At 49.1% G+C, this 15,782-nt stretch overlaps 1 protein-coding gene across 3 annotated transcripts in view; it reads right to left on the bottom strand.

The window, feature by feature from the left end:
• dlg1b (discs large MAGUK scaffold protein 1b) overlaps positions 1–15,782 on the bottom strand; it is a 116,149-nt gene that overhangs the window by 9,847 nt on the left and 90,520 nt on the right. For all 3 annotated transcript variants that reach the window (XM_084458374.1, XM_084458372.1, XM_084458373.1), the window contains 5 exons: positions 15,559–15,685; positions 9,968–10,124; positions 9,192–9,294; positions 3,668–3,782; positions 2,637–2,813 (listed from right to left, as the gene is read on the bottom strand). In XM_084458374.1, the coding sequence (XP_084314500.1) occupies positions 2,637–2,813; positions 3,668–3,782; positions 9,192–9,294; positions 9,968–10,124; positions 15,559–15,685 (679 nt within the window). The remainder of the gene's footprint in view (positions 1–2,636; positions 2,814–3,667; positions 3,783–9,191; positions 9,295–9,967; positions 10,125–15,558; positions 15,686–15,782) is intronic.

Here is a 15,782-nt window from a genome sequence, read left to right as displayed (position 1 = left end):
ATACTGTAAGCAGAGTTGCATGAGTGCATCATTTCAGCTCCTGTCCAGAAGGACAGGAAGGTACAGTACGGCATGTCTGTATCGGGCCTCTCCTGTGTCTCTACCGTCCCTCTACCGTCCCCCTCCTGTCCCCCTGCTGTCCCTCTCCTGTCCCCCTGCTGTCCCTCTCCTGTCCCCCTGCTGTCCCCCTCCTGTCCCTCTGTCGTCCCTCTATTGCTCAGATCAGACACATTAAGGCTCACTCTATCCAGGAGGTTTACAGGACTGTGTGAAACACCCCAGTATTGAGACATTTTTTCCTACGATACTGTATCGATTTTACAGCCCCTCGTATCGACGCTGTACATACAGTTGCAATCAAAATTATTCAACCCCCATTGCACATTAGGTTTATTGGCAAAATATACAATCCAGCTGTTTGCAATAAACAAATTACACAAGAACTGTTTTAGTTCAATGAAACTAATATTACAAAGGGTTTTATACAAATTCAATACAAAATGCTACTTTTAATGACTACTGCAGTCTCAAAATCATTCAACCCCTTCATGACAAGCATCTTCAGTACTTAGTAAAGCACCCTTTTGCTGTCATGACCTGCTGCAAACGCCACGCATCGCCAGACACCAGCTTCTGACAGCGTTCCTGAGGAGGCTGAGCCCATTCCTCATGGACAATGGCCTCCAGTTCACTCATATTCTTGGGTGTGCATTTCGCAACCGCCTTCTTCAAACCCCACCAGAGATTTTCTATGGGGTTCAAGTCAGGCGACTGTGACGGCCACTCTAGAACCTTCCGTTTCTTCTTCTGAAACCAAGTCTTGGTGGATTTTGAGGTACGCTTGGGATCATTGTCCTGTTGGAAGGTCCAGCGACGCCCAAGCTTCAGCTTCACCACAGACGGCATGATGTTTTCCCTCAGATGTCCTGATACTTGACTGAATCCATCGTCTCCTCCACACGCTGCAGGTTTCCAGTGACTGAATCCATCGTCTCCTCCACACACTGCAGGTTTCCAGCGCCAGAGCCAGCAAAGCAGCCCAAGAGCATCACTGAGCCACCGCCATGCTTCACTGTAGGCAGGGGGTTCTTTATGCTTCACTGTAGGCAGGGGTTCTTTATGCTTCACTGTAGGCAGGGGGTCTTTATGCTTCACTGTAGGCAGGGGTTCTTTATGCTTCACTGTAGGCAGGGGGTTCGTTATGCTTCACTGTAGGCAGGGGGTCTTTATGCTTCACTGTAGGCAGGGGGTCTTTATGCTTCACTGTAGGCAGGGGGTCTTTATGCTTCACTGTAGGAAGGGGGGTCTTTATGCTTCACTGTAGGCAGGGGGTTCTTTATGCTTCACTGTAGGCAGGGGGTTCGTTATGCTTCACTGTAGGCAGGGGGTTTGTTATGCTTCACTGTAGGCAGGGGGTTCTTTTCAGCAAATCCTTCATTCTTCTTCCTCCAGACATACCGCTGATCCAAAGGCCCGAAAAGTTCCAGTTTTGTTTCATGGCTCCACAGAACAGAATTCCCAAACTTCTGTAGCTTATTTATATGGGTCGGAGCGTATTGGAGCAGACTTTTCTTGTGCTTTTGGGTCAGAAGTGGTGTATGTCTGGACATGTCCCTTCAGCCCTTCAGTGTTCAGTATGAGCCTTACTGTGCACACGGCTGCCAGCAGGTCCGGCTGCAGGTGTGTATCAGTCCCTCTGGGCTTCTGACCTCTTGCCTCCTCAGGAGTCTGGTTGCTGCTGACAGCTTCCTCTTTCTGCCACGTCCAGGGAGTGTGGCCACTGTTCCTTTAACTTTAAACCTGAGAACTACGCTTCCAACTGTATCTCTAGGAACATGCAGTGCTTTTGCTATATTTTTGTATCCTTTTCCTTGTTTGTTGGCAATGATCTCTTCTCTGAACTTTTGAATTGTTTTGACTTGTCCATATTTCTAACATGCAATCAAACGTCACTCTCAACAAACCCCTAGCCAGTCCAGGTATTTATGTTTTCCATCTCAAGCACACTTGTACTAATTAGTTGCACCAGGTGTGCTTGAGACAGGGGGTAGGGTAACTTTTAGACAGGGGGTTGAATAATTGAGACTGCAGTAGTGATTAAAAGTAGTATTTTGTGTTGAAATTTGAGTAAAAAAACCCATTGCAATATTAGTTTTATTGAACTATTTCGGCTCTTGTCTACTTTGTTTATTGCAAACAACTGAGGAATTTTTATTTTGCCAATAAGCCTAATATGCAACGGGGGTTGAATAATTTTGATTGCAACTGTAAAAAAAAAGCACAAGAGAAATAAACAGAACAAGACACGGAATAGATACACAAAAGAAATAGAATTCAATCATCGATACATTATTCATGTTTTAAACGCATTTAAAATGTGCCCCCAAAGTCACCTCCAGATTTGTTTTTTTTAAATGTTCAGTAAATTAGTATCGTATTGCAATGTTTCGCAATATGTACTGTATCGTATTGCAATGTATCGTGATACAATCATATTGTGATCCATGTATCCTTTTTAATCATGCAGCCTCCATATTGGTAAGTCTGATGTAATCAGTTACTTATGGCGGCTTCGTGATTAAAGTGAATTGTGATACAGTATGTATCGTATTGTGTGTGTGTTGTTGTGCCCTTACCGTCTCTTGCTGGGGATGACGCCCACCTCCTCCACCTCCCCCTCCGGGGTGACCTGCCGGGCCTGCCACCACTCGTCGTCCGAGGCGTTCACCACGTGGAGGATGTCCCCGAACTTGAAGTTGAGGCCCTGGCTGGGGAGCCCCGAGTCCTTGGTTTTGTCGTAGTCAAACAGGGCTCTGGAGGAGGAGACACCAGGCAGGGATGAGGGATATGAGGGATATGAGGGATGAGGGAGATGAGGGATATGAGGGATGAGGGATATGAGGGATGAGGGATATGAGGGATATGAGGGATGAGGGATATGAGGGATGAGGGATATGAGGGATGAGGGATATGAGGGATGAGGGATATGAAGGATGAGGGATATGAGGGATATGAAGGATGAGGGATATGAGGGATGAGGGAGATGAGGGATGAGGGATATGAGGGATGAGGGATATGAGGGATGAGGGATATGAGGGATATGAAGGATGAGGGAGATGAAGGATGAGGGAGATGAGGGATGAGGGATATGAGGGATGAGGGATATGAGGGATGAGGGATATGAGGGATGAGGGAGATGAGGGATATGAGGGATGAGGGATATGAAGGATGAGGGATATGAGGGATATGAGGGATATGAGGGATGAGGGATATGAAGGATGAGGGAGATGAGGGATGAGGGATGAGGGATATGAGGGATGAGGGATATGAAGGATGAGGGAGATGAGGGATGAGGGATATGAGGGATGAGGATACTGAGCTTGGTGTTCTGGACTGAATACTAACCAGTGTATTTTCTAATCTTAAAAAAACAAGGTGAAAGGGAACTACTTTTCACTTTGGTAAATACTAAAAATAAGATGGATGCCGATCTATAGAGCTCAGCCATGTTGATCATTACAGCATGTGATGGAGATCCTTTTACTTTAAGTGGGTAGAAATCTTAAATACAATTTGGGAACAGTTTGTCAGTTGTCTTCAATGATCATTGGGTGGTTTGAGAATCTCGGGGCCTTGTGTCCAGCTTGGAGACAGCTTGGGGTCTCACCTGACGTAGAGGGACCTCTTCTGATTGGTCCTCAAGGAGCCCGACCCCGAGCTGATGCTGCTGTTCATCATCTGCTCCCGCAGGTCGTGGATCTTGGCCTCGAACCGACTGTACTCTGGAGACATGGACACAACAACAACCTGTTACTCTGGAGACATGGACACCACCACACAACAACAACAACAACCTGTTACTCTGGAGCGACATGGACACAACCACACAACAACAACCTGTTACTCTGGAGACATGGACACAACCACACAACAACAACCTGTTACTCTGGAGCGACATGGACACCACCACCACACAACAACAACAACCTGTTACTCTGGAGCAACATGGACACCACCACACAACAACAACCTGTTACTCTGGAGCGACACCACCACCACACAACAACAACAACAACAACCTGTTACTCTGGAGCGACACCACCACCACCACACAACAACAACAACAACCTGTTACTCTGGAGCGACATGGACACAACCACACAACAACAACCTGTTACTCTGGAGCGACATGGACACAACCACACAACAACAACCTGTTACTCTGGAGCGACATGGACACAACCACCACACAACAACCTGTTACTCTGGAGCGACATGGACACCACCACACAACAACAACAACAACCTGTTACTCTGGAGCGACATGGACACCACCACACAACAACAACAACAACCTGTTACTCTGGAGCGACATGGACACAACCACCACACAACAACCTGTTACTCTGGAGCGACATGGACACAACCACACAACAACAACCTGTTACTCTGGAGCGACATGGACACAACCACACAACAACAACCTGTTACTCTGGAGCGACATGGACACCACCACACAACAACAACCTGTTACTCAATGGGAGACGTGCTTGCGAGTGAGACCCAATATGGAGGCCTTCTCGTGGAGGCCTCTCTGAGGGAGATCAGTGGAAATGGTGGAGTGTACACAATGAATAGCTAATTGTTGAGCAGCGACAGGAGCGTCATCACTATCATCTTTATTGCGCTCGTTCTGCAACTTGAGACATATTGATCAGAATGTTGTAAACCTTTCATCAGCACTTCCGCAAAACCTTGGATCAAGATAAACCTGATGTCCGTCAAATGTATTGATTCACTGAAGCCTTGACTTTGGGAATCTTGGACGAAGACCAACTAGCCAAATATAGAATGGCATTCTTTAATCAGCAGTTATAAGGACATTTTTCAGCAGTTAAGGATGAGCATATTTTAAAGATATTTTACTCAAAGCTTTCAGACCTAAAAAGGTAACCTAATGTATTTATATAGTGTAGGGTATATATATATAGTAGATATGCTCTAATACCAAATTAAAGATAAATGCACTGAACAAAATCAGGAGATTCGACAGTGCACCGACATTGCTTATAACTGGACTCAATCAGGAGAGACATGGACTCTTTATGACATAACAAATACCTAATAATAATTTGATAAATTGTGACATAAGGAATCTTCTCAAGACTAACAAACGGTAGGAAATACATAGAAGAAACCACAAGTGAAGGCAAAGTAGATTCACTGATGACGTCTTAACCATCAACCATCAGATGCTGAGGAAATTAATCCATTGTAATTAATGACAGCGGCTCCGCTGCAGCCGTTGCGTCCGACGCTAGAGAATCTCTGAGGTTTTGTTTCTTGATTTTTGATGGTAGAATGTCGACGCTAACGGTTGACGCTGACGGCCGCGGTGGAGCCAAGAGGTTATACCAAAAACAAGGGTACACTCCTCTGTCATAATGAACTGAACTTGAGGCTGTGATGTCATAATGAACCGAACTTGAGTCTGTTATGTCATAATATACAACAAGGAAGGGGCAGTGAGATGTGATGTAAAATCCCACCGCCCCCAGGGTCAGTGTCTATAAATTGGTGACAAAACATCTTGGATCAAAATACCTCACTTGAATTCTACCAACATTGCAAGAGTAACCCTCCAGGGAATGTGTGTTCACCAAACACACAGTAAAACCCTTGGCAGAAAAAAAGCTTTTCATCATAATAAAAACTTCTCTAGTTTAACTGAGCATTCACAAGATGCCAAAACATCAGTTTCTTAAAGTACTTCAGACACTGCTTACAATGACTTAGAGGGTTTTATTCTAAATCAAACCAGCGATAGTCTAATCTCTTCCTCTTGGATAGGTTCTGTACTTACAGTGACCACGAAGCCGAGAGGGTTCAAGGCTTTGACCTTCAAGTTTACAAATGCTTCTGCCGTCAGTGGACAGTGTCCTGAGTCTTGACCGCCAAGTTAAAGCCTCTGAACCAGCGCCTCAATGATATTGAAGAAGAAAAACAAAAGCTCTCTCTGCAGTCCATCTTTCTCTGCCCTCCTCTCTGGCATCCTGCCTTCTCTGACCCGCTCAGTTACCTTCCCTTCCTCCCTCCCTCTCTCTCTCTCTCTCCTCCCTCTCTCTCTCCCATCATTCAATAATTCAACCCTCTCAGCGCTCTCTCCCTCCTCCGGTTTCCCTCTGTTCCATCCCTCCTTCCTCGGTCACTCACTGAGCCCTCGTTCCCTTCCTCTCTCCCTCCTCCGCTCAAGTTCCCTCTGTTCCCTCCTTCCTTCCTCGGTCACTCACTGAGCCCTCGTTCCCTTCCTCTCTCCCTCCTCCGCTCAAGTTCCCTCTGTTCCCTCCTTCCTTCCTCGGTCACTCACTGAGCCCTCGTTCCCTTCCTCTCTCCCTCCTCCGCTCAAGTTCCCTCTGTTCCCTCCTTCCTTCCTCGGTCACTCACTGAGCCCTCGTTCCCTTCCTCTCTCCCTCCTCCGCTCAAGTTCCCTCTGTTCCCTCCTTCCTTCCTCGGTCACTCACTGAGCCCTCGTTCCCTTCCTCTCTCCCTCCTCCGCTCAAGTTCCCTCTGTTCCCTCCTTCCTTCCTCGGTCACTCACTGAGCCCTCGTTCCCTTCCTCTCTCCCTCCTCCGCTCAAGGCCGGACGCCCCGGGAACGGACAGGTCTGACCGTGTCTTCTGTCAGTCTGGACTCACACTCAACCGTACTGTATTTTAACAGTGTGAAGATGCTGTGAATGTCACATGTTTCCTCCTAGGCTGTGAGTGATGTAAGACCTGGCCATGGCCAACGCCTTGGGCTGCGTCGTTAACCGTGTTCCCCGTACATTCAGTGACATCAGCGGGGGTCGCGTGGGACATGGCGGCTGCATTCTTTAACTGCAAACATGAACGCACCACAAGGACAGAGGACATGCCCCTCCGAAAAAAAGAGAATAAATTCTGCTGATTTCTCATGGTTATCTGAAGTCTCATCACAACCCGGCCCGATAATCCGCTCATGTGAGCTACGCTATTCAACAGTTCTACCTGCATAACCCGCCTGAACAGTTCAAAATAACTTTGCAATGAAAGAGTAATAAAGTGATGCGCTGAATAGAACTGTGAAGGTCCCTCCTGGGTCGTTCATGGGCTCATAGGATAGTGGCAAGATGGCGGCGCGCACAGTCGCAGCGGCTCATGGCTCTCTCACTACAGGTGCATCAGGACCAAAACCAACAGACTGAAAGACAGTTTCTTCCCCAGAGCCATGATCACATCAGTGCAATATTTTATATTTTTATTCCAGTGCAATATTTGTATTTATATTCTTATTGTGTGATGTTATATTCTTATTGTAAGCGACTATTGTCTGATTTAGTGAGTGTGCCAATGTCATGTTCTTGCACTCTAAGATAACTCTCCCCTGTTCTCATCCCCCATGCACTTTGCACTTTTACACTTCCGACTTTTATTGTTGTTATTGTTACACATAGTCCTGTATGTTTTATTGTAATTCTGTCCTGTTGTTTGTAACTTAGTGTAACGAGTGCTGAATGATTGTGAACAGGTCACACTTGAAAATGAGTCCTCTGAACTCAACATGTTTTTTTTTTTACCTGTATAAATAAAGGTTAAATAAAAAAAATAAAAATATTGTGATGTTATATTCTTATTGTGTGGTTATATTCTTATTGTGTGATGTTATTCTTATTGTGTGATGTTATATTCTTATTGTGATGTTATATTCTTATTGTGTGATGTTATTAGGGGCCAGGCAGCGTAGCTGCCGGAACCCTATTGTATTTGCCTATATTATTATTATTATTATTATTAATATTATTATTATTCTCCATCTTCCACTGAAGTCTAACTTCCCGTGGACAAAAAATCACCAAAATTTGCACAAAGCTCCAGTCCTATACCCAAAGTCCTCAACCTGCATTGTAGGTCAATAAACCTGAAGGTGGCGCTACAGCAACAGTCTAAAGTTTAAAACTTTAAAAAAATCATAACAAATCAGCCATAGGTGCTATCACTGTAAAACCACCACGTGAATGTAGTCCCAAGTGAGACAAAACTTTCATACGCTTTGACCTTGCAGGAATTTTGAAGTCCATCACTCTGATTTCTTCATAAACTGTAAAACCTATCAAACCTATCTCCTCCCACATTTTTAGTTCAATTGACACTAAAATCGATCTACTGTATCGTCAGACTGTCCTTACCAAACGATCCTCACAGATTTTTGAAATATGAAAAATAGAGCCCACAGCACTTCAAAAAGTTTTACTGTTAACAGTTCTGTATACAGTTCCTATTAATTCTCGCCAAATCAATGTCTGATCATCCTCATAAAAAGTGACAACATTGGCCACATATTCAAGATGTAGTATGATTTTTTTCAGAATTCTATCTCAAAAATTGAATTTTTTAAACTATGTTTAATTCTGTCCTCTGAAACCAACACTTCATACAGAGAAAACTACGTTACCCACAATCCAACGCAAGCTCCACGAATCTGAGACATCGCTGTTGGCAACCCTACCCCACCCCCGCCGAGGATTACAATGACTAAATCGATTGATTGGCAACTGACTGAGTACACAGCTGCTGAAGTTAATGTTCAATTATGAAAAAAAAGCTAACAAAACCTGTAAAAATTAATAAACATATCTCATCCAACATTTTTCAATCAATTAACACCAAACTTGCTACACTGGATCTTCAGACTGTAATTCACAAACTCATTGACCATTGTTGAATTATCAAAATCGAGCTTACAACGCATCAAAATGTTTTACAAATGTTTTACGATACGAATGTACAAAATGAACATTGGAATGTCAACTTTCTTGTTGTCCTATTCTCTCGCTTATTGCTCCTAAACATGTCGGAAATTGCCTGGCCCCGCCTCATCGCTGCGAAGCAGCTTTAATATTCTTATTGTGATGTTATATTCTTATTGTGTGATGTTATATTCTTATTGTGTGATGTTATATTCTTATTGTGTGATGTTATATTCTTATTGTGTGATGTTATATTCTTATTGTGTGATGTTGTCTGTGTATTGTGATGTTGTCCGCACACTGTGATGTTGTATGTTGTCCAGCGCACTCAAGTTGAGGCTGATTTAATTTCGTTGTACCTCGGCACAATGACGATAAAGACATTCTATTCTATTCTATTGTATTCTATTGATCAGCGACTCACCTTCTGGTCGGTAGTGGGCCAGGATGGTGACGGTCTGCCCGGCGTTCTTCAGCGCGGCGGCGGCCTGCTCGTGGGTGGCGCTGCGGAGGTCCACGCCGTTCACCTGGCCGGGGTCAGAGGACACGGTCATTCACGAGGGGCATTTTGGCTCTTTGGGTGAGAGAAATGTTGTTAATAAAAACAGGATTGAGTGCAAGCACATGGCAGTCGATAATTCACAGGGCTGGCAAACTATTACAATTCTATTCTATTAACCACATGGTTTGAGGTGATTGATAATGGATTTTTTGTTGTCAGATAATTCAAGGTGTTGGATTCTGATTCTGATCTAAATAGATGTTTCTAAGATGTACTGATCCCCATGTTGGGTTGCCGATGCCATTAAGAGAAGAATACTGTACTGTACTGTATACCCACTGGCATTTCATTCATGTATTTAAAGTATTTGACGTATTTAAAGACTATCAATCAACTATGGATTCACCCTGAATGGTTAAATCAATTGGAGACTACATATGTGCATTCCTTCAAGTGTATTTCTAAGCACCATTGTGTGTCAGTCCAGGCAGACCCGTGCATGTTGGACTGGACTGTGGATGTGTGTGTGTGTAGGTGTGTGTGTCAGTCCAGGCAGACCCGTGCATGTTGGACTGGACTGTGGATGTGTGTGTGTGTAGGTGTGTGTGTCAGTCCAGGCAGACCCATGCATGTTGGACTGTGTGTGTGTGTGTGTATGTGTGTGTGTGTGTGTACTGTAGGTGTGTGTGTGTTCTCACAGAGACGAGGCGGTCTCCCTTCCTCAGCTCCCCACACAGGTCAGCGGGTCCCCCCGCCAGGATGAAGGAGATGAAGATGCCCTCTCCGTCCTCCCCGCCCACGATGTTGAAGCCCAGCCCCGTGGCTCCTCGCTGCAGCACCACCTTCCTGGGCTCTCTGGACAGGAAGGGGGACAGGACACGGGTCAGGACAGGGGGGACAGGACACGGGTCAGGACAGGGGGACAGGACAGGGGGGACAGGACAGGGGGACAGGACAGGGGGGACAGGACAGGGGGACAGGACAGGGGGACAGGGGGACAGGACAGGGGGACAGGACAGGGGGACAGGACAGGGGGACAGGACAGGGGGACAGGACAGGGGACAGGACAGGGGGACAGGACAGGGGACAGGACAGGGGGACAGGACAGGGGGGACAGGGGGACAGGACAGGGGGACAGGACAGGGGACAGGACAGGGGGACAGGACAGGGGGGACAGGACAGGGGGACAGGACAGGGGGACAGGACAGGGGGGACAGGACGACAGGACAGGGGGGACAGGGGGACAGGGGACAGGACAGGGGGGACAGGGGGACAGGACAGGGGACAGGACAGGGGGACAGGACAGGGGGACAGGACAGGGGGACAGGACAGGGGTCAGGACAGGGGGACAGGACAGGGGGACAGGACAGGGGGACAGGACAGGGGACAGGACAGGGGGACAGGACAGGGGGACAGGACAGGGGGACAGGACAGGGGGACAGGACAGGGGACAGGACAGGGGGACAGGACAGGGGGACAGGACAGGGGGACAGGACAGGGGACAGGACAGGGGGACAGGACAGGGGACAGGACAGGGGGGGACAGGACAGGGGGACAGGACAGGGGGACAGGACAGGGGGACAGGACAGGGGACAGGACAGGGGACAGGACAGGGGGACAGGACACGGGTCAGGGGACAGGACAGGGGGACAGGACAGGGGGACAGGACAGGGGACAGGACAGGGGGACAGGACAGGGGGACAGGACAGGGGGACAGGACAGGGGACAGGACAGGGGGACAGGACAGGGGGACAGGACAGGGGGACAGGACAGGGGGACAGGACAGGGGACAGGACAGGGGACAGGACAGGGGGACAGGACAGGGGGACAGGACAGGGGGGACAGGGGGACAGGACAGGGGGACAGGACAGGGGACAGGACAGGGGGACAGGACAGGGGGGACAGGACAGGGGGACAGGACAGGGGGACAGGACAGGGGGACAGGACAGGGGGACAGGACAGGGGGACAGGACAGGGGGACAGGACAGGGGACAGGACAGGGGGACAGGACAGGGGGACAGGACAGGGGGACAGGACAGGGGACAGGACAGGGGGACAGGACAGGGGACAGGACAGGGGGACAGGACAGGGGGACAGGACAGGGGGGACAGGACAGGGGGGACAGGGGGACAGGACAGGGGGACAGGACAGGGGACAGGACAGGGGGGACAGGGGGACAGGACAGGGGACAGGACAGGGGGACAGGACAGGGGGGACAGGGGGACAGGACAGGGGGGACAGGACAGGGGGACAGGACAGGGGGACAGGACAGGGGGGACAGGGGGACAGGACAGGGGGACAGGACAGGGGGGACAGGACAGGGGGGACAGGACAGGGGGGACAGGACAGGGGGGACAGGACAGGGGGGACAGGACAGGGGGACAGGACAGGGGGACAGGACAGGGGGGACAGGGGGACAGGACAGGGGGACAGGACAGGGGGGACAGGACAGGGGGGACAGGACAGGGGGGACAGGACAGGGGGGACAGGACAGGGGGGACAGGACAGGGGGACAGGACAGGGGGACAGGACAGGGGACAGGACAGGGGGTCAGGACAGGGGGACAGGACAGGGGGACAGGACAGGGGGGACAGGACAGGGGGGACAGGACAGGGGGGACAGGACAGGGGGACAGGACACGGGTCAGGACACGGGTCAGGACAGGGGGACAGGACAGGGGGACAGGACAGGGGGACAGGACACGGGTCAGGACACAGGTCAGGACAGGGGGACAGGACAGGGGGACAGGACAGGGGGACAGGACAGGGGGGACAGGGGGACAGGACAGGGGGACAGGACAGGGGGGACAGGGGGACAGGACAGGGGGACAGGACAGGGGACAGGACAGGGGGGACAGGACAGGGGGACAGGACAGGGGTCAGGACACGGGTCAGGACAGGGGGACAGGACAGGGGACAGGACAGGGGGACAGGACAGGGGGACAGGACAGGGGGACAGGACAGGGGGACAGGACAGGGGGACAGGACAGGGGACAGGACAGGGGGACAGGACAGGGGGACAGGACAGGGGGACAGGACAGGGGACAGGACAGGGGGACAGGACAGGGGGGACAGGGGGACAGGACAGGGGGACAGGACACGGGTCAGGACAGGGGGACAGGACAGGGGGACAGGACAGGGGGACAGGACAGGGGGACAGGACAGGGGGGACAGGACAGGGGGGACAGGACAGGGGGGACAGGACAGGGGACAGGACAGGGGGACAGGACAGGGGACAGGACAGGGGGTCAGGACAGGGGACAGGACAGGGGACAGGACACGGGTCAGGACAGGGGGACAGGACAGGGGGACAGGACAGGGGACAGGACAGGGGGACAGGACAGGGGGACAGGACAGGGGTCAGGACACGGGTCAGGACAGGGGGACAGGACAGGGGGACAGGACAGGGGACAGGACAGGGGGACAGGACAGGGGGACAGGACAGGGGGACAGGACAGGGGGACAGGACAGGGGGACAGGACAGGGGACAGGACAGGGGGACAGGACAGGGGGACAGGACAGGGGTCAGGACACGGGTCAGGACAGGGGGACAGGACACGGGGACAGGACAGGGGGACAGGACAGGGGGGACAGGACAGGGGGACAGGACAGGGGGGACAGGACAGGGGGGACAGGGTCGCTAAACTGGCTGATCCATCATTTTAAACATCCTGGGCTGGTTGCACAGACATGGATCAAGCCTAGTCATGGACTAAATTGGACTTTCAATGGACAATCTCCATTGAAAATTCTCTTTAATCTCTAGTAATCCATGTCTGCAGAACCGGCCCAATGTCTTTAAGCAAAACCTCTCTGAGGAGAGGATGAACGGGACAGAAGAGTCACTCAGATCATTTAAAAGAACTTTTTTTTTTTTCTTTTTCAATTTGAATTTCAGTTCCAGTTTCCAAACTGAAGCCAAGTGGGGCCTATTGGATCAAAACCTGCTTGTAAGTCAACAAGTAGAGCAAATAAAATCTAATCAAATTGAATTCAATGGGATATGGTTACATGTTTTCTGACAGCCTCTTGTGTGATTGAAGGATAACAGCCACTAGAGGGCAAAATCACCATGTTTCTTCCCTCAGACAGCAAGGTGCTGTATAGGCTGTGGAGATGAGTAATAATAATAATAATAATAATATATGTATTACTGAATAATTTGTCCAAGTTCATAGCCTTAGGTCATACAATGTGATGCGTATCTGTCTATGATATGGAATAGAGCCATGCAAACTTTAAACTAAGTAACTGATAGTAACTAAATCTATCCTGCCTTCTTGGTGCTTGTGGCAGCACACATCTTTGTCTCAGTAACCAGATTCAAAGTGTTACACTTTTTTTTCCTTCTAGAACTGACAACTTTTTAAATTCTTGAACTCTTGATGGGAACAGGCTATATTAATGTGAGGCTTGGTGAATGCATTATTCTTATTCAGATTTCCTGACTGATATCCCAAAGTGGTCTCTACACTGTTATATTATTGCATATTTTTATCTCTATTTTATTTTAAGGGTACTCCAATGACGTTAAAAAAAAAAAAAAAAAAAAAAAAAAGTCCCCATAAAGGACAGGTTGGGAATGTAGCATTATACCATGTTAAAAGGTTATTTACGATCACATACAACAGCTGATATCAAAGTTTTATAGCCCTTTGCTGCCAACACACTCAATGAATCCATAGGTGCATCTAGACAAAATCCCTCAAAAACACCATAAACTCTCGATTTCAAAGACAGGAAACTCACAGAGTGGTCACTGGTGTCCGTTGATGTTCTCGCAAAAAAAATCACCACAAAGTATGCTTCCTATCGGGCTTTATTGATCATTTAGCATAGAGCTATTTTCACTTGCGGTACAGACGGACAAGAAGAGCCACAGGGTCACAGGTCTATCGGGTCAAAGGTCAACACAACAACAACAATAAGTCAAGAATACCTAGCTGGTATTTCATTGATGTGTTAGGTAGAAGTGTTTATTGATCAAAACAAATATGGGACGCAGATTAATCTAAACATCTCTGGCTTTGTTGTCAATACAAGTCGATGGATATAATATGATTGATAAAGACCGAGCGGAAGCATACTTACATGTGGGGATTTTTTTTGCCACACCAGTGACCTCTCTGAGTTTCCTGTCTTTGAAAACGAGAGTTTATGGTGTTTTTGAGGGATTTTGTCTAGATGCACTTATGGATCCATTGAGTGTGTTAGCGGTGACAAGCTATATCTCGAGAGTGCACCGTTGCAAAGTGCAAACTTTGATATCAGCCGTTGTATACGATCGTAAATAACCTTTTAACATGGCTTATAATGCTACATTCCCAACCTGTCCTTTAATAGTGAAGTGCAAACCTTCTATCAGAGTGGATTCAGAGAGAGACAGAAAGAGAAAGACAGAAGGAGAGAGGGAAGCAGAGAGGGAGAGAGAAAAGGAGAGAAAGGGACAGAGAGGGAGAGGGAGAGAAGGAGAGAAAGAAGGAGAGAGACAGGGAGAGAGAGACAGAGAGAGAGAAAGACAGAAGGAGAGACAGAAGCAGAGAGGGAGAGAGAGAGAATGAGAGAAAGGGACAGAGAGGGAGAGGGAGAGAAGGAGAGAAAGAAGGAGAGAGAGAGAGAGAGAGAGAGAGAAAAGGAGAGAAAGGGACAGAGAGAGAGGAGAGACCGAAGGAGAGCGGGAGAGAGAGAGAAAATGAGAGAAAGGGACAGAGAGGGAGAGGGAGAGACAGAAGGAGAGAGAGAGCGAGTGTGTGCACTCTCACTAGGGGTCTGGCCATCTGCCCTCCTGTTTACCCGTTGGGTGTAAAGCGGCACACGATAGCAGCTTTCGGATGGCTGGCCTTGGAGAAAATAAACCCCGTTTCCATCTCTGCTTCAAGCGGCCTCAGACGGAGCTGTGGTTTGTTGAAGGGGTGGAAATAAAGAACACCAAGGTACTGTAGCCTCCCTAACCTTTTCTCTTTGCATCTTCCGAGGCCGTCTCTCTCCGTCTCCTCAAGCCAGCCCATCTCTCCATCTTCCTGCTTTATCACTCTCTCCATCTCTCCAGTCCTCCCCCCTTTTCCATTTGAATGCTTATTGCCTCTATCCATCCACCTCCCTACTGCACTCGTCATTACCGCCTCCATCTCTCCATCCCTCCATCCCCCCGTCTTTTCATTCCCTCACCTCACCCACCCCTCCATGACTCAGTCCCCTTCTCAATATGCACAGAAGCATTAAACACTCGTTTAAAGACGCAACGTGAACATCAGTCGGTGGCGGAACGGAGAGCGCTGGTTCTGCCTTACCTGGACACGTCGTCGTCTCCCAGCATGCTCTTGGGGGTGGGGGAGTAGCGGCCCGAGGGGGCCTGAGGGAGGGGCTGGCTCAGGAAGCTGGGGGGGCTGATATGGTTCTCCATGTGTTGGGAGTAGGCTGGAGGAGAGAGAACAGAAACAGTTGGTCAGATGAGCTGCTGAGCCGGTAGGTCTTGGGAGACGTGTCTGATGTCGGCCGGTGGGAGACAAGTCCG

This window comes from Borostomias antarcticus, assembly GCF_949987555.1.
Source record: "Borostomias antarcticus genome assembly, chromosome: 24".
NCBI classification, from domain to species: domain Eukaryota; kingdom Metazoa; phylum Chordata; class Actinopteri; order Stomiiformes; family Stomiidae; genus Borostomias; species Borostomias antarcticus.
Note: the sequence above shows the minus strand (reverse complement) of the source record. Positions and strands in the feature narration are given on the sequence as shown.